Source organism: Leucoraja erinacea, chromosome 4 (genome assembly GCF_028641065.1).
Source record: "Leucoraja erinacea ecotype New England chromosome 4, Leri_hhj_1, whole genome shotgun sequence".
Lineage (NCBI taxonomy): Eukaryota > Metazoa > Chordata > Chondrichthyes > Rajiformes > Rajidae > Leucoraja > Leucoraja erinaceus.
In genome coordinates, this window is record NC_073380.1 from 54,025,753 (window position 1) to 54,043,995 (window position 18,243).

General features: G+C 48.6%; 1 protein-coding gene across 1 annotated transcript in view; it reads right to left on the bottom strand.

Moving 5' to 3' along the window:
- The window catches only part of LOC129696423 (cadherin-2-like), a 107,512-nt gene extending 91,950 nt beyond the window's left edge, over positions 1-15,562 (bottom strand). Inside the window, exons 1-2 of the mRNA XM_055634304.1 lie at positions 15,229-15,562; positions 11,960-12,068 (exon numbers count right to left, since the gene is read on the bottom strand). Of these exons, the coding sequence (XP_055490279.1) occupies positions 11,960-12,068; positions 15,229-15,276 (157 nt within the window). The 5' untranslated portion in view covers positions 15,277-15,562. The remainder of the gene's footprint in view (positions 1-11,959; positions 12,069-15,228) is intronic.
- Positions 15,563-18,243: the final 2,681 nt, after the last annotated feature.

Here is an 18,243-nt window from a genome sequence, read left to right on the forward strand (position 1 = left end):
ATCTTGATTACATTTTACTGATGCCTCAGTGTCACCTTCCCCTCAGCTCAGGCGGCACGGTGGCGCAGCGGTAGAGTGCTTGCAGCGCCGGGGACCCGGGTTCAATCCCGACTACGGGTGTTGTCTGCACGGAGTTTGTATGTTCTCCCCGTGACCTGCGCCGGTTCTTTCTTGAGATCTTAGGTTTCCTCCCACACTCAAGACTTGTAGGTATGGAGGTAAATTGGTTTGGTAAAAATTGTCTCTGGTATGTGAGTGTGTGTGTAGGATAGTGTTAATATGCTGGGATCGCAGGTCGGCACGGACCCGGTGGGCCGAAGGGCCTGTTTCCGCGCTGTATCTCTAAACTAAACTAATCACCTTTTTCCTTGATTGTCTGCTTTGATCTGTCGTTTTCACACCTTACCCGTTCATATCACTCGTCTACCTCTACCCTGACTCGGTCTGAAGAAGGGTCTCGACCTGAAACATCACCCATTCTTTCTCTCCAAAGATGCTGCCTGTCCCGCTGAGTGACTCCAGCATTTTGTGTCTATCTTCAGTGTAAACCAGCATCTGCAGTTCCTTCCTACCACCTTTTGTATTCTGGGTTGGCTTAATAAATTTAGTTTAGGGATACAGCGTGCAAACAGGTCCTTCAGCCCACCAAGTCTGTGCCGACCAGCGATCACCCCCACACGCCAGAGAAATTTCACAAAAGCCAATTAACCTACAAACCCGCATGTCTTGGGGATTTGGGAGAAAACAAGAGCAGTCGGAGGGAACCCAGCCAGTTACAAGGAGAACTTACAAACTCCACAGACCGACAGTACCCGTGGTCAGGATCAAACCCGGGCCTCTGGCACCGCGAGGCAGCAACTCTACTGCTGCGCCACCGTGTCAGTATTCATCTGTAGTATTATCGACTAAATTGGATAGCACGCAATCAAAAGCTTCTCACTGTCCCTCGGTACATGTGACATTAACAAGCATAAACCATGGAATAATGGAAACATGGCAGCCATATTAGGAGCTCCCAGAAAAAGGAACCAGATATTAAGTCTGAGAAGGTAAATAATTCTCACTTGCTGCAGCTTTAAAGCCACCTTAATGCAGGTAGATATAATCAACAATATAATACAATAAATGAATAATCACCAATATTAGGTAACCATAGTAAAACCAATGTTCATAGTGCCAAAAACAAAGTCTGCAGAAGATCGTAGTTGCCGAGGTCTGGTCCACCAAGGCCTTCTGAATTTCCCAGTTGCCAACCATTTCAACCTCTCCATCCAATTCCCACACTGAGCTTTCTGTCTACAACTCCCCCCCCACCCACAAACTCTTACTTTCAGTCTGAAGTACGGTCCTGACCTGAAACGTCGCCCATCATTTTTCTCCAGCGATGTTGCCTGACCCTCTGAGTTACTCCAGCACTTTGTGTCTACCTTTGGTATAAACCTACAAATGTAACCAGTCAAAACAGTCTCTACTGTACACCTGTAGTCGAATAGAGTATTCACCAACATGGGCAGCACTGCGGTAGAGTTGCTGCCTCACAGCACCAGAGACCCTGGTTCAATCCCGACTTCGGGTGCTGTCTGTATGGAGTTTATACATTCTCCCAGTGACCTGTCTGGGTTTTCTCTGGTATCTCTGGTTTCTTCCCACACTCCACAGACATACAGATTTGTAGCTTAATTGGCTTGGTACAATTGTAAAGTGTCCCTGTTGTGTGTAGGGTAGTGTTAGTGTTGAGAGCAAGGTGGTAAAGATACACAGCAGGTAGAACTGCTGCCTCACAGCGCTAGAGGCCTTGGGTGCTGTCTGTACAGAGTCTGTACGTTCTCCCTGTGAACACGTCGGTTTTTGCCCACATCTCAGATGTAAAGGTTTGTAGGTTAATTGGCCTCTGGTGGTGGGGGGGGGGGGGGGGGGGGGGGGGGGGGGGAGCCACCAGTGTGTAGGGAGGGGGTGCTAATGTGTGATAAACATAGAACTAGTGTGAACGGGTTATCAATGGTCAGCATGCACCCTGTGGGCCGAAGGGCCTGTTTCTATGCTGAGTCTCTCGATCCGACTAGCATTGAGACACAAGCAACTGCAAATGCTGGAATCTCAAGCAAAAGATCTGGAGGAACTCTGCGAGTCAGGCAGCATCTGTGGAGGGAATGGACAGGCAACAGTTTGGGATGGGAACCGTCCACAAACCAGATTGTTCTTGGGGCACCATTAAGAATTTCATTGTTCTATCTGGGACATATGACAGCACTCTTGACTCTTGCATTCTGTTTAATCCACGGAGGTGGGAGATTGCAACCTTCACGTGGTCCAACCTGTTTCGACAAATGCAATCAACCTGGCATGCACAAACAGAACAAGTTGTCTTACAACTTTAGGCTGTGCACGCCACACGCAAGAAGAAGTGTTTAGCCCATCAGTTACAGAAGCAGAATTAGGCCATTCAGACCATCAAGTTTACTCTGCCATTCAATCATAGCTAATCCATTTTTCCCTTTCACCCCATTCTCCTGCCTTCTCCCCATAACCCCCGACACCCTAATCAAGAATCTATCAATCCTCACCATAAAAATACCCAATGACGGCCTTCACCGCCATCTGTAGCAATGAATTCCAGATTCACCACCCACCGACTAAGGAAATCCCTCCTCATCTCCTTTCTAAAGGTACATCCTTTTATTCTGAGGCTGTGCTCTCTGGACTAGTGGAAACATCCTCTCCACATCCACTAGGCCTTTCACCATTCAGTAAGTATCGATCTTCCTCCTCTACTCCGACTCATCATTACCCACTATTTCGTCCAAGAACGTGGTCTGTGATAAGATTTACTGCAGACTGATCTCCCTCTAAAACCTCCTGCGTGCTGCAATCATTAGGTTTGAGTGGAGCAGTGACTTCATTACATTGTATTGATCAGCCCTCAGACAAAGACCCTGGAAATATTGATCACTGAAGAACATACATGAATTTGTTATTTAAAAAAAAAGGAATGCCGGACGATTTTCCAACGCCAGAACCACATCGTGCACAATCACTTGCAGCCACAACTGATCAAATATATCTCTCTTTTCCTCTACAAACATAACGCATCTTTAGGCAGAAAAGATCAGACACTGAATCGATTCAGTTTCTGGCCAGCACATCAGCAGCCCACGTTAGGAGAATCAATATCCTCCATTTCACCACTGCCTACACACGCACAAGAACACACAGACACTGATGTGAAGGCAGTAGCAGTGGAGAGCACGGCGTCACAGCACTGCGAGATCAGAGCCGGAGCCAAAACGGCTCAAGGCTACAGCAAGGATGGGGTAGTCACACTTAGACTGGGTAGACATGGCGGAGATTAGAAACAAGGGACGGTGGCACAGCGACAGACTTGCTTTCTTACAATACCACAGACCCAGCTGGTCGGGCAGCATCCGTGGAGGGAATGGGCAACTAAAGCCCTAACTCGAAGCGTCACATGTCCATCCATTCCCTTCATGGATGCTGCCTGACATTGCGGCACAGAGGTAGAGCTGCTGCCTTACAGTGCCAGAGAGCCAAATTTGATCCTGACTACGGGTGCTGTCTGTATGGAGTTTGTACGATCTCCCCGTGACCGTGTGGGTTTTCTCTGTGTGTTCCAGTTTCCTCCCATGTTCCAAAGGTTTGTTGGTTAATTGGCTTTGGTAAAATTGTCAATTGTCCCTAGTGTGCAGGATAGTGCTCGTGTACGGGTGATCGATGGTTGGCGCGGACTCGGTGGGTCTGTTTCCGCGCTGTATCTCTGAATTGAATGAAAGCTGGAATCTCAATCAAAACACACAAAGTTCAGTTTAGTTTAGAGACAAAACGTGGATAGGGGTCCTTTGGCTCACTGAATCCACGCTGACCAGCTATCACCAGTTCACACTAGCTCTATATTATCTCACTTTCTCATCCACTCCCTACACACTAGGGACAAATTACAAAGGACAAATGAACCTACAAACCCGTCTGAAGAAGGGTTTCGTCCCGAAACGTTGCCTATTTCCTTCGCTCCATAGATGCCGCTGAACCCACTGAGTTTCTCCAGCATTTTTGTGTACCTACAAACCCGCATGTCTTTGGAGTGTGGGGGGGGGGGAAACTGGAGCACCCGACGGAAACCAACACCTTCACGGGGGGAACATACAAAATAAAATCCTTAAATTGATAATACTTTGGGGGCACGGATCACCAAGGGGCTGAAAGACCTGTTTCCATGCTATACGATTCAATGACTGGACTTCATCATATACAAAAAGCAGATAGGAGAGAAAACAAAACAAGCAGCTAAAATTAGCACGCAAAACACATCATGATGCATTACTGTCAAAACACCTGGAAAATTAATTAAAATCACAACTCATTATAGCAGGCTATTTGGCCCTGATGTTCGTGCGATATTCTTTCCCCAAAGATGGGTCTCGACCTGAAACCTACCTATTCCTCTTCTCCAGAGATGCTGTCCGCCCGTTGAGTTACTCCAGCTTTTTGTGTCTATCTTTCCCCATTCCCCTTTGTGTTTCTATTATCTAGTTTAGGTTTAGTTCAGAGATACATGGAAATAGATCCTTCAGCCCACCATGTCCGCGCCGACCATTGATCACACTAGGTCTACATTATCCCACTTTCTCATCCACTCCCTGCACAATGGAGGGGGGAGGGGGGGGGAGAGATTTACAGAGGGCCAATTAACTTACAAACCTGTACATCCTTTGGGATGTGGGAGGAAACCGGTGCACCCAGAGGAAACCCATTTGGTCAAAGGGAGTATGTGCAAACTCCACACAGACAGCATCTGAGGTCAGGATCGAACCTGCGTCTCTGGTGCTGTGAGGCAGCAGCTCTATCAGCAGTGCCATTGTGCCACCTATTATCGCTCCAGTTTATTGTTTAAATCAAGAATGATCTGCTTCCAATGAGCAACAATTAGAGCAGTCCTGAGCCACTATCTACCTCATTGGAGACCCTCGGACTATCTTTGACCGGACTTTATCTTGCACTAAATGTTATTCACATTATTCCCTTCATCGTGCATCTGTACACTGTGGATGGCTCGATTGGAAGAATGTAGTCTTTCCACTGGCTGGTTAGCACACAACACGATTTTCGCTGTTCCTCGGTACACGTGACAATAAACTAAACTCAACAGTTGAGTTAACAACAGTTAGAGTTAACTGTGTGGGCAAGATGGGCCGAAGGGCCTGTTTCCGCACTGCATCACTCTATAACTGGTTATTATTAGTAAAAAGCACAAAGACGCAAGCTAAAGGTTGGGCAGGATAAAACTTTATGGCATGGCAGGAGGGTGAGGGGTGAGCTGCATCAAACCATGAAGGGAATAGACACCGTCTTTTACCCAGGGTAGGAGAATCAAGAACCAGAGGACATGGGTTTAAGGGAAAGGATTTTAGGAACCCAAGAGGCAACTTTTTCCAACTGACAGAGAAGGTGTTTGAGGCAGGTACCAGAACAGCATTGAAAACACATTTGGATAGTGCATGGGTACCAATGGTACTTGAATTCCATTTAAAAGATATTTGGTTTGGGAAGGTTTAAAGGGATATGGACCAAATGTAAACAACCCTCACAGCAACTAGAGAGCGGTCCTGAGCTGCTATCTACCACATTGGAGACCCTCAAACTATCTTTAATCAGACTTTATTGACCTCTATCTTGCACAAATTCCCTATATCCTGTATCTGTACACTGTGGACGGCTTGATTGTAAACTCATTGTCTTTCCGCTGACTGGTTAGCACACCACAAAGACGTTTTTCACTGTATCTCGGTACTTGTGACAATAAGCAAAACCAAACCAAACTAAATGCGGGCAAATGGCACTAGCCTAGTTACTTGGTTAGAATGGGAGAGTTGGGCCGAAGGGCCTGCTTCCGTGCTGTATGACTCTGTGCCTACGTTGAACTTGGTGGACTCAGAGATTCCCTTGGGCCTTGGGCACAGGCTTGCCACGCCTGCCCAACAGTAAGGTGAAACAAAGTCACCGCGGAGTCAGAGATCACGAGACGCATCGAAGCCTTTGATGATCAGGCATCTGTGGGCGAGCGAGAGAGCTCCCCTATGTGGCTTTGACACACACAAGCGGAATGGAAATCAAAGAACACTGACAGTTTATTAACAAAACTGAACACTTAGCATGTTACTCTGACAAGCTCCCATGCACAGGCAATGCCATCAGAATGACAACGAGCAGCAAACAACTCCCAGTCTATTCTTCCAAAGGGGGAATTGGCCTCGCTTCCCAGTTTAACCTCGCGTATCACTACAGCCTCACTAATATTTCCCTGCCTGCCTCTTGCTACTCCAAATTAAGCTCGCTCAGTCTAGTGGCCACAGTGTAAGGAATTGAATATCAAACCTCTGCAGGCAATATCCTCAAGAGGCAAAAGTGTTTTACTGCTGGGCCCCTAGCTTCACCTTGAACTTGGAGGAAGTGGCAGGAGTCAAAGGCGAAGTTGTTGTGGGCGAAGACCAGCTCCACTAGACGGACGAGGAAGAAATATATATGATACTGGTTCACTGCCGATTTTCTGGCAACTGATGGTCTGGCATCTCCTTTAATCCAGACAAAACTACGAGAGGGCACTTGAAATCTCGCCTCCACCCCCGGAGGTCCGCCCCCACCCGAACATATGGCACCTAGGCCAGGTGAGGCGGCTGATTGGCTTCATCAGCACTTCCACGGCCAATTGACGGGTCGGATTTCCCCCTGCGGCCGGGGCTCTGGAACTCGGCCCCACATTATCGGAGGGGGTCTTCCGGGCTAGATTTCCAGTGCACTCTCATAACTTTGTCCTGACTACCATTTGCTGGAATAAGTGGTGGTGGACCTGTACTTTTTGAGGGCTACAGAAGAGACTTGCCATTACATGCAAGTCAAAGCGAAATAGTTTTTTCGCCCAAGATAAATTCCCGGGCTCATTCTAGCAATTGTATAAGACACCTTATCTGCCGCGATTAAAATTCACTGCCCCAACCAGTCAGTGTTTAAACACAAGGATACGGTTAATGAATGAGTAATCTCGAGCACACAAACTTTGGAAACAGTACTTAGGCAACAGATATCTCACATCGGGTATGTGCTAACTGTTACGCACACAAAAGATTATTTATATTAGACCGTAAACATTTGTATTCAATTCATACTTAAAGTAAAGGTGGCATACTAGGAAACATACAGCACAGACACAGGCCATTCAGCCCAACTGGTTCATGCAAACCAATATGACCATCTAAGCAAAAAAGCAGAAATAAAGCACAGAAGATGCTGGTTTACACCAAAGATAGACGCAAAGTGCTGGAGTAACTCAGAGGGTCAGGTAGCATCTCTGGAGAAAAAACTTTTGGTTCAGGACCCTTATACAGTCTTTTTTTTACCTCCAGAGATGGTGCCGTGTGCCGAGTTATGCCAGCACTGTGTATTTATCTTTGCCCATCTAAGCAAGTTCCATTTGCCTGCATTTGACCCCTCTCCTTTTAAACTTTTAACCATGCATTTCTCTACATGTTTCTTGAACATGGCGATAGTACCAGCCTCAACCAAGTCCTCTGGCAGCACGTTCCATACAAGCACACCCTTGGTGTGAAAAGGTTACCCCTCAGGTTCCTAATAAATCTTTCCACCCTCACCTTAAACCTATGTCCTCTGATTCGCGATTCCCCAACTGCGTAAAAGACTGCGCATTTATTGCGTCTATTCCTCTCTTGGTCTTGTACAACTCAATAAAATCACCCCTCAGCCCCTGGGCAAAAAAACTGTACGTCTATCCGATCTATTCCTGTCATAATCTTGTACACCTCTATGAGAATCACCCCTCATCCTCCAAGGAATAAAGTCCTCGCCTGCTCAACCTCTCCCTGTTATTCGTAAAATCTTCACTGGACATCACACAGAACACCAAAAAATATCAGTGACGTAGGTTTCACATACATGGAGCTAGTTCCCATCCAGTGTCCTTTCTGAGTCATCTCCCAAACCCCTGCTTGTGCAACAGAGCATCACAGGGGCACAGAAAGAGACGTCAGCACATAGGGCCACCATCGCCTATCTACAGGAGCGAGGGGACTGTCGAAGAGCAAGCAGGGACATCGGGCCGAGTGGCCTCACATGTGAACTGCCTAGGTATGGTCTACTGTATAATTGTACCGGGTTGCATAAAAAAACAAAGCACTTCACTGTACCTGGGTGACATTAAAGAATCATTGAATCGTCCAGAGATGCTGTCTGACCCTGCTGAATTGCTCCAGCATTGTGTGTCCATTGCAAGATTCTTTCATTCACTCCCACTGCCACTCTTTCTCCCAAGTCCTGCAAATTACCAGGAATGAACCCGACCAACAATCTTCGCAAAACCGCAGCAGTCAGCAAACATTTGGAAGACCATCCAAAACATTTTGAATTCCACATCAAGGTCGGGTATAGAGAAATTTAGAACGGTACAGAACAGGAACAGACCCCCCAGCCCACAGCATCTGTGCCAAACATGATGGCAAGATAACCTAACCTCATCTACCAGTCCAAAGACCCAACGCGAAACATCGCCTAGCCAAGCTCTCCAGAGATGCTACAAGACCCACTGAATTACTCCAGCACATTGAGTCTTTTGTTGTAAACCAGCATCTACAGCCCCTTCTATTAATCACATCCTCGGACTTTACATTAGGCTTGAGAAATACAGTGTGGAAACAGGCCCATCGAGTCTGCGTCGACCAGTGATCACTCCGTACACTAGCACTATCCTACACACAGAATTGGGACAATTAACTGTTTTACCGAAGCTAATTAACCCTCAAACATGTATGTCGCAGGAGTATGGAAGGAAACCCACATGGACATGGGGAGAATGTACAAACTCTGTACAGACAGCACCTGTAGCCAGGATCAAATCCAGGTCTCTGGTGCTGTAAAGCAGCAACTCTATCACTGCACCACCGACACATGATCTATATCTCTCCATTCCCAGCATATCCATGTCTTGGGACTCTTGTCTATCTAAAAGCCTCCCAAGCACTACTATGGAACCTGCCTTCATCACCACTGGCACCACATTCCTGGCACCCACCACTCTGTCCTGTGCATCTCCTTCAAACATTGCCCCACTGACCTTAAAGCTAAGGATTCTGGTCTTTGAATCGGACGAAGGGTCTCGGCCCGTAATATCACCATTCCTTTTCTCCAGAGATGCTGCCTGACCCGCCGAATTGCTGCAGCACGTTGCATCTATCTTTGACATTTCCACCCTGGGAAAAAGAATCTGACTGCCGACATTTTCTATGCTCTCATGGTTATAGGTAGAGCACATGTAGATAGGGTGGTCAAAAAGGCTTTCAGCACATGGGCCTTTATAAGTCAGAGTATTTAGTATTGAAGTTGGGAGGTCTTGTTGCAGTTAGATGTATTGGTGAGGCCACATTTAGACTAATGTGTTCAGTCTTGGACACCTTGTTAAGATGATGTCAAGCTGGAAAGGGTACAGAGAAGATTTACGAGGATGTTGCCAGGACTCGAGGGCCTGAGCTAGAGGGAGAGGTTGGGCAAACTAGGACTCTATTCCTTGGAGCACAGGAAGATAAAGAGTCATCTTATAGAGGTGTACACAATCATGAGAGGAACAGATTGAGTAAAACCGTAGTCTCTTTCACAGAGAGGTGGAATCGAGAACCAGAGGACTTGTGTTTACGGTGAGGAGGGAAAGATTTAATAGGAACCCGAGGGAAAACTTTTTTATGTTGCACAAAGTGTGACGGGTGCATGGAACGAGCTGCCGGAGGAGATTGAGGCAGGTACTATCGCAACATTTAAGAAACATTTAGACAGGTTCTAGAGGGATATGGGCCAAACATAGACAGGCGGGACTAGTGTAGATGGGCCACTTTTGGTGGTGTGGGCAAGTTGGGCCAAAGGTCCCATTTTCACGCTGTATTCTATGACTAGTTTCATATACCTCAATCAAGTCTCTCTTCAACTTACATTTGAGAAAGCAATCTAGGTTTACCTAACCTCCCCCTGTAGCTGGTGCCCTCCAATGCCAGCATTGTGGCAACCCCAGCTATTGTGCTAGCATTTCTTTTGAGAGGGCTAGAATACAAAAACAAGGATGTAATGCTGAGGCTTTATATGGCATCGGTGCATTTGGAGTATTGTGAGCAGTTTTGGGCCACATATCTGAGGATGGATGTGCCGGCACTGGAGAGGCTCCAGAAAAGGTTTACAAGAATGATCCCAGGAATGAGTATGTTAACACAAAAAGCTGGAGTAACTCAGCGGGACAGGCAGCATCTCTGGTTTTGGGTCGAGACCCTTCTTCAGGTCTTGACCTGAAAAGTCCACCATTTCTTCACTCCAGAGATGCTGCCTGTCCCGATGAGTTACCCCAGCTTTTTGTGTCCATCTTCGGTTTAAACCAGCATTTGCAGTTCCTTTTTGCACACGAGTACGTTAACCTATGATGTGCATTTGACGACACTGGGCCTGTACTCACTGGCACTTAGAAGGATGAGGGGAAAACCTCATTGCAAAATACAGAATAACAAACAGGCTGGATAGAGGGAATATTACCACCAGAAGGAGAGTCTAGGACCAGAGGGCACAGCCTCAGAATAAAAGGGCGTACCTTTAGATGAGGAGGAATTTCTTTAGTCAGAGAGTGGTGAATCTGTGGAATTCATTGCCACAGAAGGCTGCGGAGGCCATCAAAGGAGATTTTTATGGTATAGATGACAGAGTCTTGATTAGTGCGGGTGTCAGGGATTATGGGGAGAAGGCAGGTGAATGGGGCTGAGAGGGAAAGATAGGTCAGCCATGATTGAATATAGACTTGATGATCCGAAGAGCTCAATCTGCTCCTGGAACTTATGAAACCTCTAAGGCATGCTGTATGATTTGGAATCTTACCAGAACTGCCCGCTAGTTAATCATGGACCGGCCCTCGGTCAACATTCAGTCACTACATGGTGAGGAATTTCTCCACTCCCCTTGTAGCCGAAGAGTGAGAGTTGTGTGTGAATAGGCCTTCGGTGTGCTACTGACGTTATGTTCCACAATAGCATCACTCAGCACAGATAGAGCTTGCTCATTGCATCCCACCTGCATGGGCTCTTCGGATGAGAGCCAATTAGGGTGTCACAGTGACACAGCTGGTAGAGTTGCTGCCTCACAGCATGAGAGACCCAGGATTGATCCAGAACTCGAGTACTTTAAAACATTTTTTTAGACACAGACAGCATGGAAACAGGCCCTTCGGCCCGTCGAGTACAGGCTGACCACCGATCACCCACCCGTACACTGGTTCTATCCTACACACTGGGGATTATTTACGGAGGCCAATTAACTACAAGCCTGCACGGAGTGTGGGAGGTCACAGGGAGACAGTACAAACTCCATACAGGCAGATTGAACCCATGACCCTGGCACCGTAAGGCAGCAACTCTACTGCAGCGCCACCATGCTAGTTATCAAGGCACTGAAAGACTGAACATGTCAGCTAAAATATACACACACACACACATTCCGCTTTCTTTCATTAATATTGAATTATTTTTGAGCGACAACAGGAGTCTCACCAATTCAACTCTCTCCGAAATAATCCAAAGACCCAAATCCTAATCTCAGGTCACCAACAAGGTGAAGAACGAGCTAAACACAGCCGCAAAGTGCAATCCACCAGCAAAGTGGACCCTTCTGGTGAGAAGTCAAGTGCTTCAGTTGCTTAAAAAAACATCAATTACAAAAAGATAAACAGCCCTGCAAAATGTGCTTCCTCACATTTAACTGTTCGGAGGAGGACAGAAGGTGGACATTTCACCAGGAACATTTGCTGGTGCACTCGCTCACTTGGCACTCAATGTCACAGTGCTTCAGACCCAATCCCCACTCAAACAAGATCCAAACCTGGCTTCCCAAAAGTGTAGATACTACAAAGATGGATTACCATTTAGGAGAGGTTGGCCTTTGTAAATGTCCCTTGACACGACCGCATAGTAGGTATCGTCTGTAAATCCAGCCAAGCATAGTGAGATTCCATTTGCTTCCACTGTTGCCTTGGGAGGGAAATAAAAGATTGATTAATTGATTGAAAGATACAGCATGGATTCAAGCCCTTTGGCCCACTGACTCTATGCCGACCTGCTCGCACTAGTTCTGTTATCCCACTTTCACATCAACCCCATTTACCATCATCCCACTGTACGTTGCTCTCATCAACTCCCTCGTACCGTTACACATTAGGGACCATTTTCAGAGGGCCAATTAACCCAACTGATTAAAAGGGCTCTTTGGCCCACCAGAGTTTAGAGAGACAGCGTGGAAAAGCAGAAACAGGCCCTTCGGCCCACCGAGTCCACACCAACCAGCAATCGCCACACATTATCACTATCCTAGACACACTAGTGACAATTTACAAATACACCAAGATAATTAACCTACATACCTGTATGTTTTTAGAGTGCGAGAGGAAACTGAAGATCTCGGAGAAAACCCGCGCGGTCACGGGGAGAACTTACACACAGCACCAATAGTCGGGATCGAACCCATGTCTCTGGCGCTATAAGGCAGCAACTCTGCCGCTGTGCCACCGTGAATGTCCCAAAACGGGGTGGCAGGAACGGGGTGCTGATTGGGGATGATCAGCCGAATGGCCTACTCCTGCACCTATTATCTATTGTCTATCTATCTATTGTCTAAAACATCACCTATTCCTTTTCTCCAGAGATGCTGTCTGACCTGCTGAGTTACTCCAGCGTTTTATGTCAATATTTGAGTTAAACCAGCATCTGCATTGCCTTCCTGCACACCTTTTGCCCGCCGTGTCCACACCAACCAGCGATCACCCATTCACACTAGTTCTGTGTTATCCCGCTTTCTCATCCAATCCCTACACACTAGGGGGAATTTACATGGACATCGTGGCCTGAATGAAATGTTCCTGTGCTTTACTATTCTTTACAAGTAGAAAGGGAACTGCAGATGCTGGTTCACAAAAAAAAAGACAAATTGCTGGAGTAACCCAGCAGGTCAGGCAGCATCACTGGATAGGTGACGTTTCGGGTCTGAAGAAGCGACCCAACCCGAAACGTCACCTATCCATGTTCTCCAGAGATGCTGCCTGACCCGCTGAGTTACTCCAGCATTTTGAGTATGTACTGGTCGTTGTTCCATTAAGGGGATGAGCACATTGTTACATTGCAAGTGCACCTCCCCAACACTCTAGGCAGCTTCAGAAGTTAAGAACAAACTGAATCTAGGCCAGTAAACTTCAACCGAATAATTCCCAGTTTTAATATTTATGTAAATACTATCTACCTAAATGGAAACCCTCAGACGATCTTTGATCAGACTGTCCTTTTGCATACCTTTCATTTATTTGTTTTTTGTACCATTTCATATCTCTCGGTTCCCTCTCCCCTGCTTCTCAGTCAAAACCAAATCTATTCCTTTTCTCCAGAGATGCTGCTTGACCCGCTGAGTTACTCCCGCATTTCTTGCACATCTTCGGTGTAACCCAGCATCGGCAGTTCCCTCCTACACACTTGATCAGACTTTATCTTACACTAAAAGTTAATTCACATTATTCCCTTTATCCTGTGTCTGTGCACTGTGGACGTCTCGACTGTAATCATGTACAGTCTTTCCGCCGACTGTTAACACGCAACAAATGCTTTTCATTGTACCTCGGTACACATAACAATAAACTAAACCAAACCCCCATTTTCTATTGCAATTCCCCCCCCCCCCCCTCCCTCACATACACATGAAAAAATAGACTCCAGAATCACCATGACCAAGAGTCAAGAGTATTATATACATATGCATAAGCACACACACGTTTACATACACACATGCACACACATAAAAGCAAATAATAATCGTGCAAAAAGACTGGGGGTGAAAACAAGTGCAAAACATTCTAGGGGAAAAATCAAATTGCAGAAGGCAGTAGTAAACAGCGATTTAAATTTGCTTTCAAAATAGGTTTGTGGAGGTCAATTGTAGAGTGAATGATACGCATTAATGAGCAAAGTTCGCCTCCCAATTCCTCCCTCTGCTGTTTTTTTTAATTTTGTTGCATTTTAAACTAGTTTCCATTGTGTTAGTTCTAATCCAAACCCAAATGAAAATAAAGGGCCATTGTGATTCAAATCGCCCTAAATGTGCAGCTAACGGGAAAGGCATTTCCAAATGCACGCATTCCTAACCCCCTCCCTCCCCTCCTCCCCAACCTTCTCCTGCATTGTTTCCCAATGTTAAAACTGCCCCTTTCCAAACAAAACGGTGCTGCAATCCCTCCCCCCTCCCCAATAAAAACACTGTGCACAAACAGCCTAAAATAAAATAATAAAATAAATCTCGCACCAGCCAGCCTTAAGGGTCACCTGCTGGAAAAACGGCGACTTTTTTTTTACTGCATTGTAAGGTTTAACGCGGCGAAAGCCCCATCGCTGGGGTTTAATAACGAGCAAGGTGCAGGCAACGGGGACAATGCAGAGCAGTAAATCCCTTCACACCACGCCGATCCTCCAAGCAATTACATCCACACATGCAAACTGCTAGTAAAAATCACAAGTCGAAGTCTTTTTGCAAATCAGCCCTCCCCGTTCACAGAACACTGAGCATTTTTGCAAACTTTAATGTAGTGCTTTCTTTAGCATAAAATAAAGAAATACAAGATATCGATTTGCAACAGAAGGGAGGGAAGTGGGAGATGTATCCTTTTTAATAATCTCCCGAGAAACAAAACGTGGCTCTGATCTCAATGTACCCGGGATTTCTCTCTCTCCCTCGGTGCTCCAAGTCCCCGTCTCTCCCCACCCCGGTCACGATGCTGTACCTCTGTGTGCATGACCCCCGCCTCTCACTAACTTGTCTCTCTCTCCACCCCTCGAGTGGTTCCCAGCTCACTTTGTCTCTCTCCCTCATCTATACACGCACCCTGCTAACCTCGCCCCCATCCCTTCTCTCCCCATCCATCCGTGTACCCTTCTCACCTCCAACCCATCGTCCTCTCCCCTTCCACTCCTTCACAGCCACCCGATCCCCATTTCCCCCTCTCTCCCCCCTATTCCCCGGCTTCTCCTGCTCCGCTCCGAAGCACCTGCGCTGCGCGGCCCGGGGATGGAGGGAAGAGAGAGGGAGGGAGAGTAGGAGGAGGATGGAGGGAGGGAAGGAGGGGAGGGGAGGGAGTGGATGGAGGGAGCCACTCACCTGCAGTAACGCGGCCAACAGCACCGCCGCCGCCTCCAAGCGAACCATGGCCGCGGGGCGGCTCCGGCCTCTCCCGCCCCGGACTCCCGGCCTCCCAACCCCCGGGTCCCCTCCGCCGTTGCCCGACTCCGGGTGGAGACAGGGAATGAGAGAGCGAGCGAGAGAGAGAGGGAGGAAGGGAATGATGCGGGAGATGGAGCCGGCGATGGATACAAAGTGTCCCTCAGCGGATACAAAGTAGCGGCTCCGCTGCCGCTGTGGCTGTGCTCACACAGTCAGTCAGCGCAATCCCAGCTCCGACCCGCACAGCTCAGCTCAGCACAGCACCGGCTGCGGCGCAGGAGGCGTCTCCCCGCCCCGGCCCCTCCCTCCCTCTCTCTCTCCATCCCTGCCCCTCCCTCTCCATCCCTGCCCCTCCCTCCTTCTCCCTCTCCCTCCTCTCTCTCTCTCTTTCCCAATCCTCTCTCCCCCTTTCCTCTAACCTCCCCCTCTACTTACTCCCTCCTCTCTCTCCCCCCCTCCCCCCCTCTTTCACTCCCCTCCTCCCCCCCTCCCCTCTCTCTCTCCCCTCCCCTCTCCCCCTCTCCATCCCTGCCCCTCCCTCCTCCTCTCCCTCGCCTCCCTCTCTCTCTTTCCCAATCCTCTCTCCCCCTTTCCTCTAACCTCTCTCTACTCCCTCCTCCTCTCCCCCCCCTCTCTCACTCCCCTCTCTCACCCCCCTCTCTCTCCTCCCTCCTCCCCTCTCCATCCTTGTCCCGACCATTTCCAGTGCCACACCTCCTCCCTGTCCCTCCCTCTCCGTCCTCCCTCTCTCCATCCCATGCCTGACCATTCCCTGCCTCCATCCCTGACTCTCCCATCTCCATCCCTGTTCCTCCCTCTCCATCCCCCTCTCCCACCCTCTCTCTGTCTTTGTACATTCCCTCCCTCTGTTACCCTCCCTCTCCCCAACTCTCTATCCCTGCCCTTTCTTTCCTCCCTCTGCGGACCACTCCCCTGTCTTGCCCTCCTGTCCCCACCTCTCCCCCTCGCCCCCGATCCCCACTCCCTCTTGATCTGTACCTCCCTCTTCCCCCCTGTCCTGGCCATGCCACCCACTGCTCCATCCCTGCCCCTCCCTCTTACCATTCCGCCTACCCCTCGTTATTCCTCCTCTCTCCATTGCTCTCTCTCTTTACCCACGTCACTCCCACTCCCCAGTCCCTCCCTTGCTCTTCATCCCTCTCCCCGCCTCTCCCTATCCACCTCCCCTGTCTCCATCCCCCTCTGCATCCCTGTGCCTCTCCCCCTCCCTCTCCACTCCCCTGCACCGACCACTCCCCCTGCCTCTTCCTCTCCTCATCCATCCCAACGTCTCCATCAGTGTTCCTCCCTCTACCTCCCCACCCCTGCCCCCTCATTCTCTCCCTATCGATCCCCTTCCTCCTCATCCTTGTCCCACCCTCTATCCCTCAACACCCCCCGCTCTTCCTCATCATCCATGTCCTTCCTTTGTCATCCCTAGCCCTACTTCCTCATCCCCACCATCTCTTCATTCAAACCCCACCCTCATTCACACCCTTTCCTCACCATCCCAATACCTTTCATTCTTCCCCATCCCTCCCCTCCTCATCCTCCCATCCTCATCCTCCACTCCCTCCTCATTCATGCCCTTTGTTCCTCATTCCCATCCCTTCCTCTTCATCCCCTCTCCTTCTCATCCTCCTTCCTGCTATTCATGCCATTCTAAGCCCCAACCTCTCTCCAATTCCCTCCCCTCTCTGCCACATCCCAACCTTCCCTCCTCCCAAATCTCGCTATCTATTCCCTCCTCAACTACAAACTCCCTTCTTCAACTCTCCCTTCCCCTCTCTCCTCGCCGGCTCTTCATCCCTCCATCTACTGTATGCTTTCTCCCTCTGCTGTCCTCACTTCCACCTCCTCTCTATTTATCCCCTCACCTCTCCCTCCAAATCCATCACCATCCCTACATTCATCCCTTGCATCCTCTTCACTCCCCCACCCATACTACAGGACATCTTCCCCCCACTTCCACCCTTTCCTCCCCCTGTCCTCCCCCCTTCCCCCCCCTCCTTCTTTCTCCATCCCCCTTTCCTTATCCCTCTCCCCATTCTTCACACCACCTGCATTATCCTTCCCCTTCCCCCACTCCCTCCATCCCCCACCCCTTCCCCCTCCCTCCTACCCCACCCTCATCTCACTCAACCTGTCCCCTTTGTTTGAAAACAGCTACCCCCCCAGATTCCTGTTAAAGTTTTCCCTCCTTGCTCTGGGCAAAGTACACTGTGTGCTTGCCTTGTCTAATCCCCTCAGGAGCTTATACACCTCATCTTCCTGCACTCCAAGTAATAAAGTCCTAGCCTGCTCAACCTCTCCCGATAGCTCAGGCCCTCGAATCCTGGCAACATCCTCGTTAATCTTCTCTGCACCCTTTGCAGCTTAACAACATCTTTCCAATAACCAATTGGGTGACCAAATTGAATACAGTAGCCAAAATGTGGCCTCACCAATGTCTTGAACAACCGTAACATACAGTAACCTTGCAACATCTATACCCAATACTCTGACTGATGCAGGCCAATGGACGGAAAGCTTTCTTGACCACTGTATCTACCTGTGACCACTTTCAAGGAACTATGTACTTGCACTCCTAGATCCCTCTGCTGTGCAACACTCCCCATTCACTTGGAAGGTCCTGCCTGGTTCAACTTACCAAAATGCAACACCTTGCTGTGTTAAACTCCATTAACCATTCCTCAGACCACATGATCGATCCCACTGCAATTTTTCACAACCTTCTTCAGAACATCAGACAGCCAACCATGTCATCTCTAGGTGCCTGCTCTACCACCCACCAAATGGAGCTCAGGGCCTGGCAGACATTGACGCAGAGACAACAACCTGGAGCAGCATTATGGACCATGTGCAGGCAGGTGGGACTAGTGTAGATGGGACATATTGGTTGGTGTGGGGCAAGTTGGGCGGTAGTGCCTGTGCCCACGCTATGACTCTATG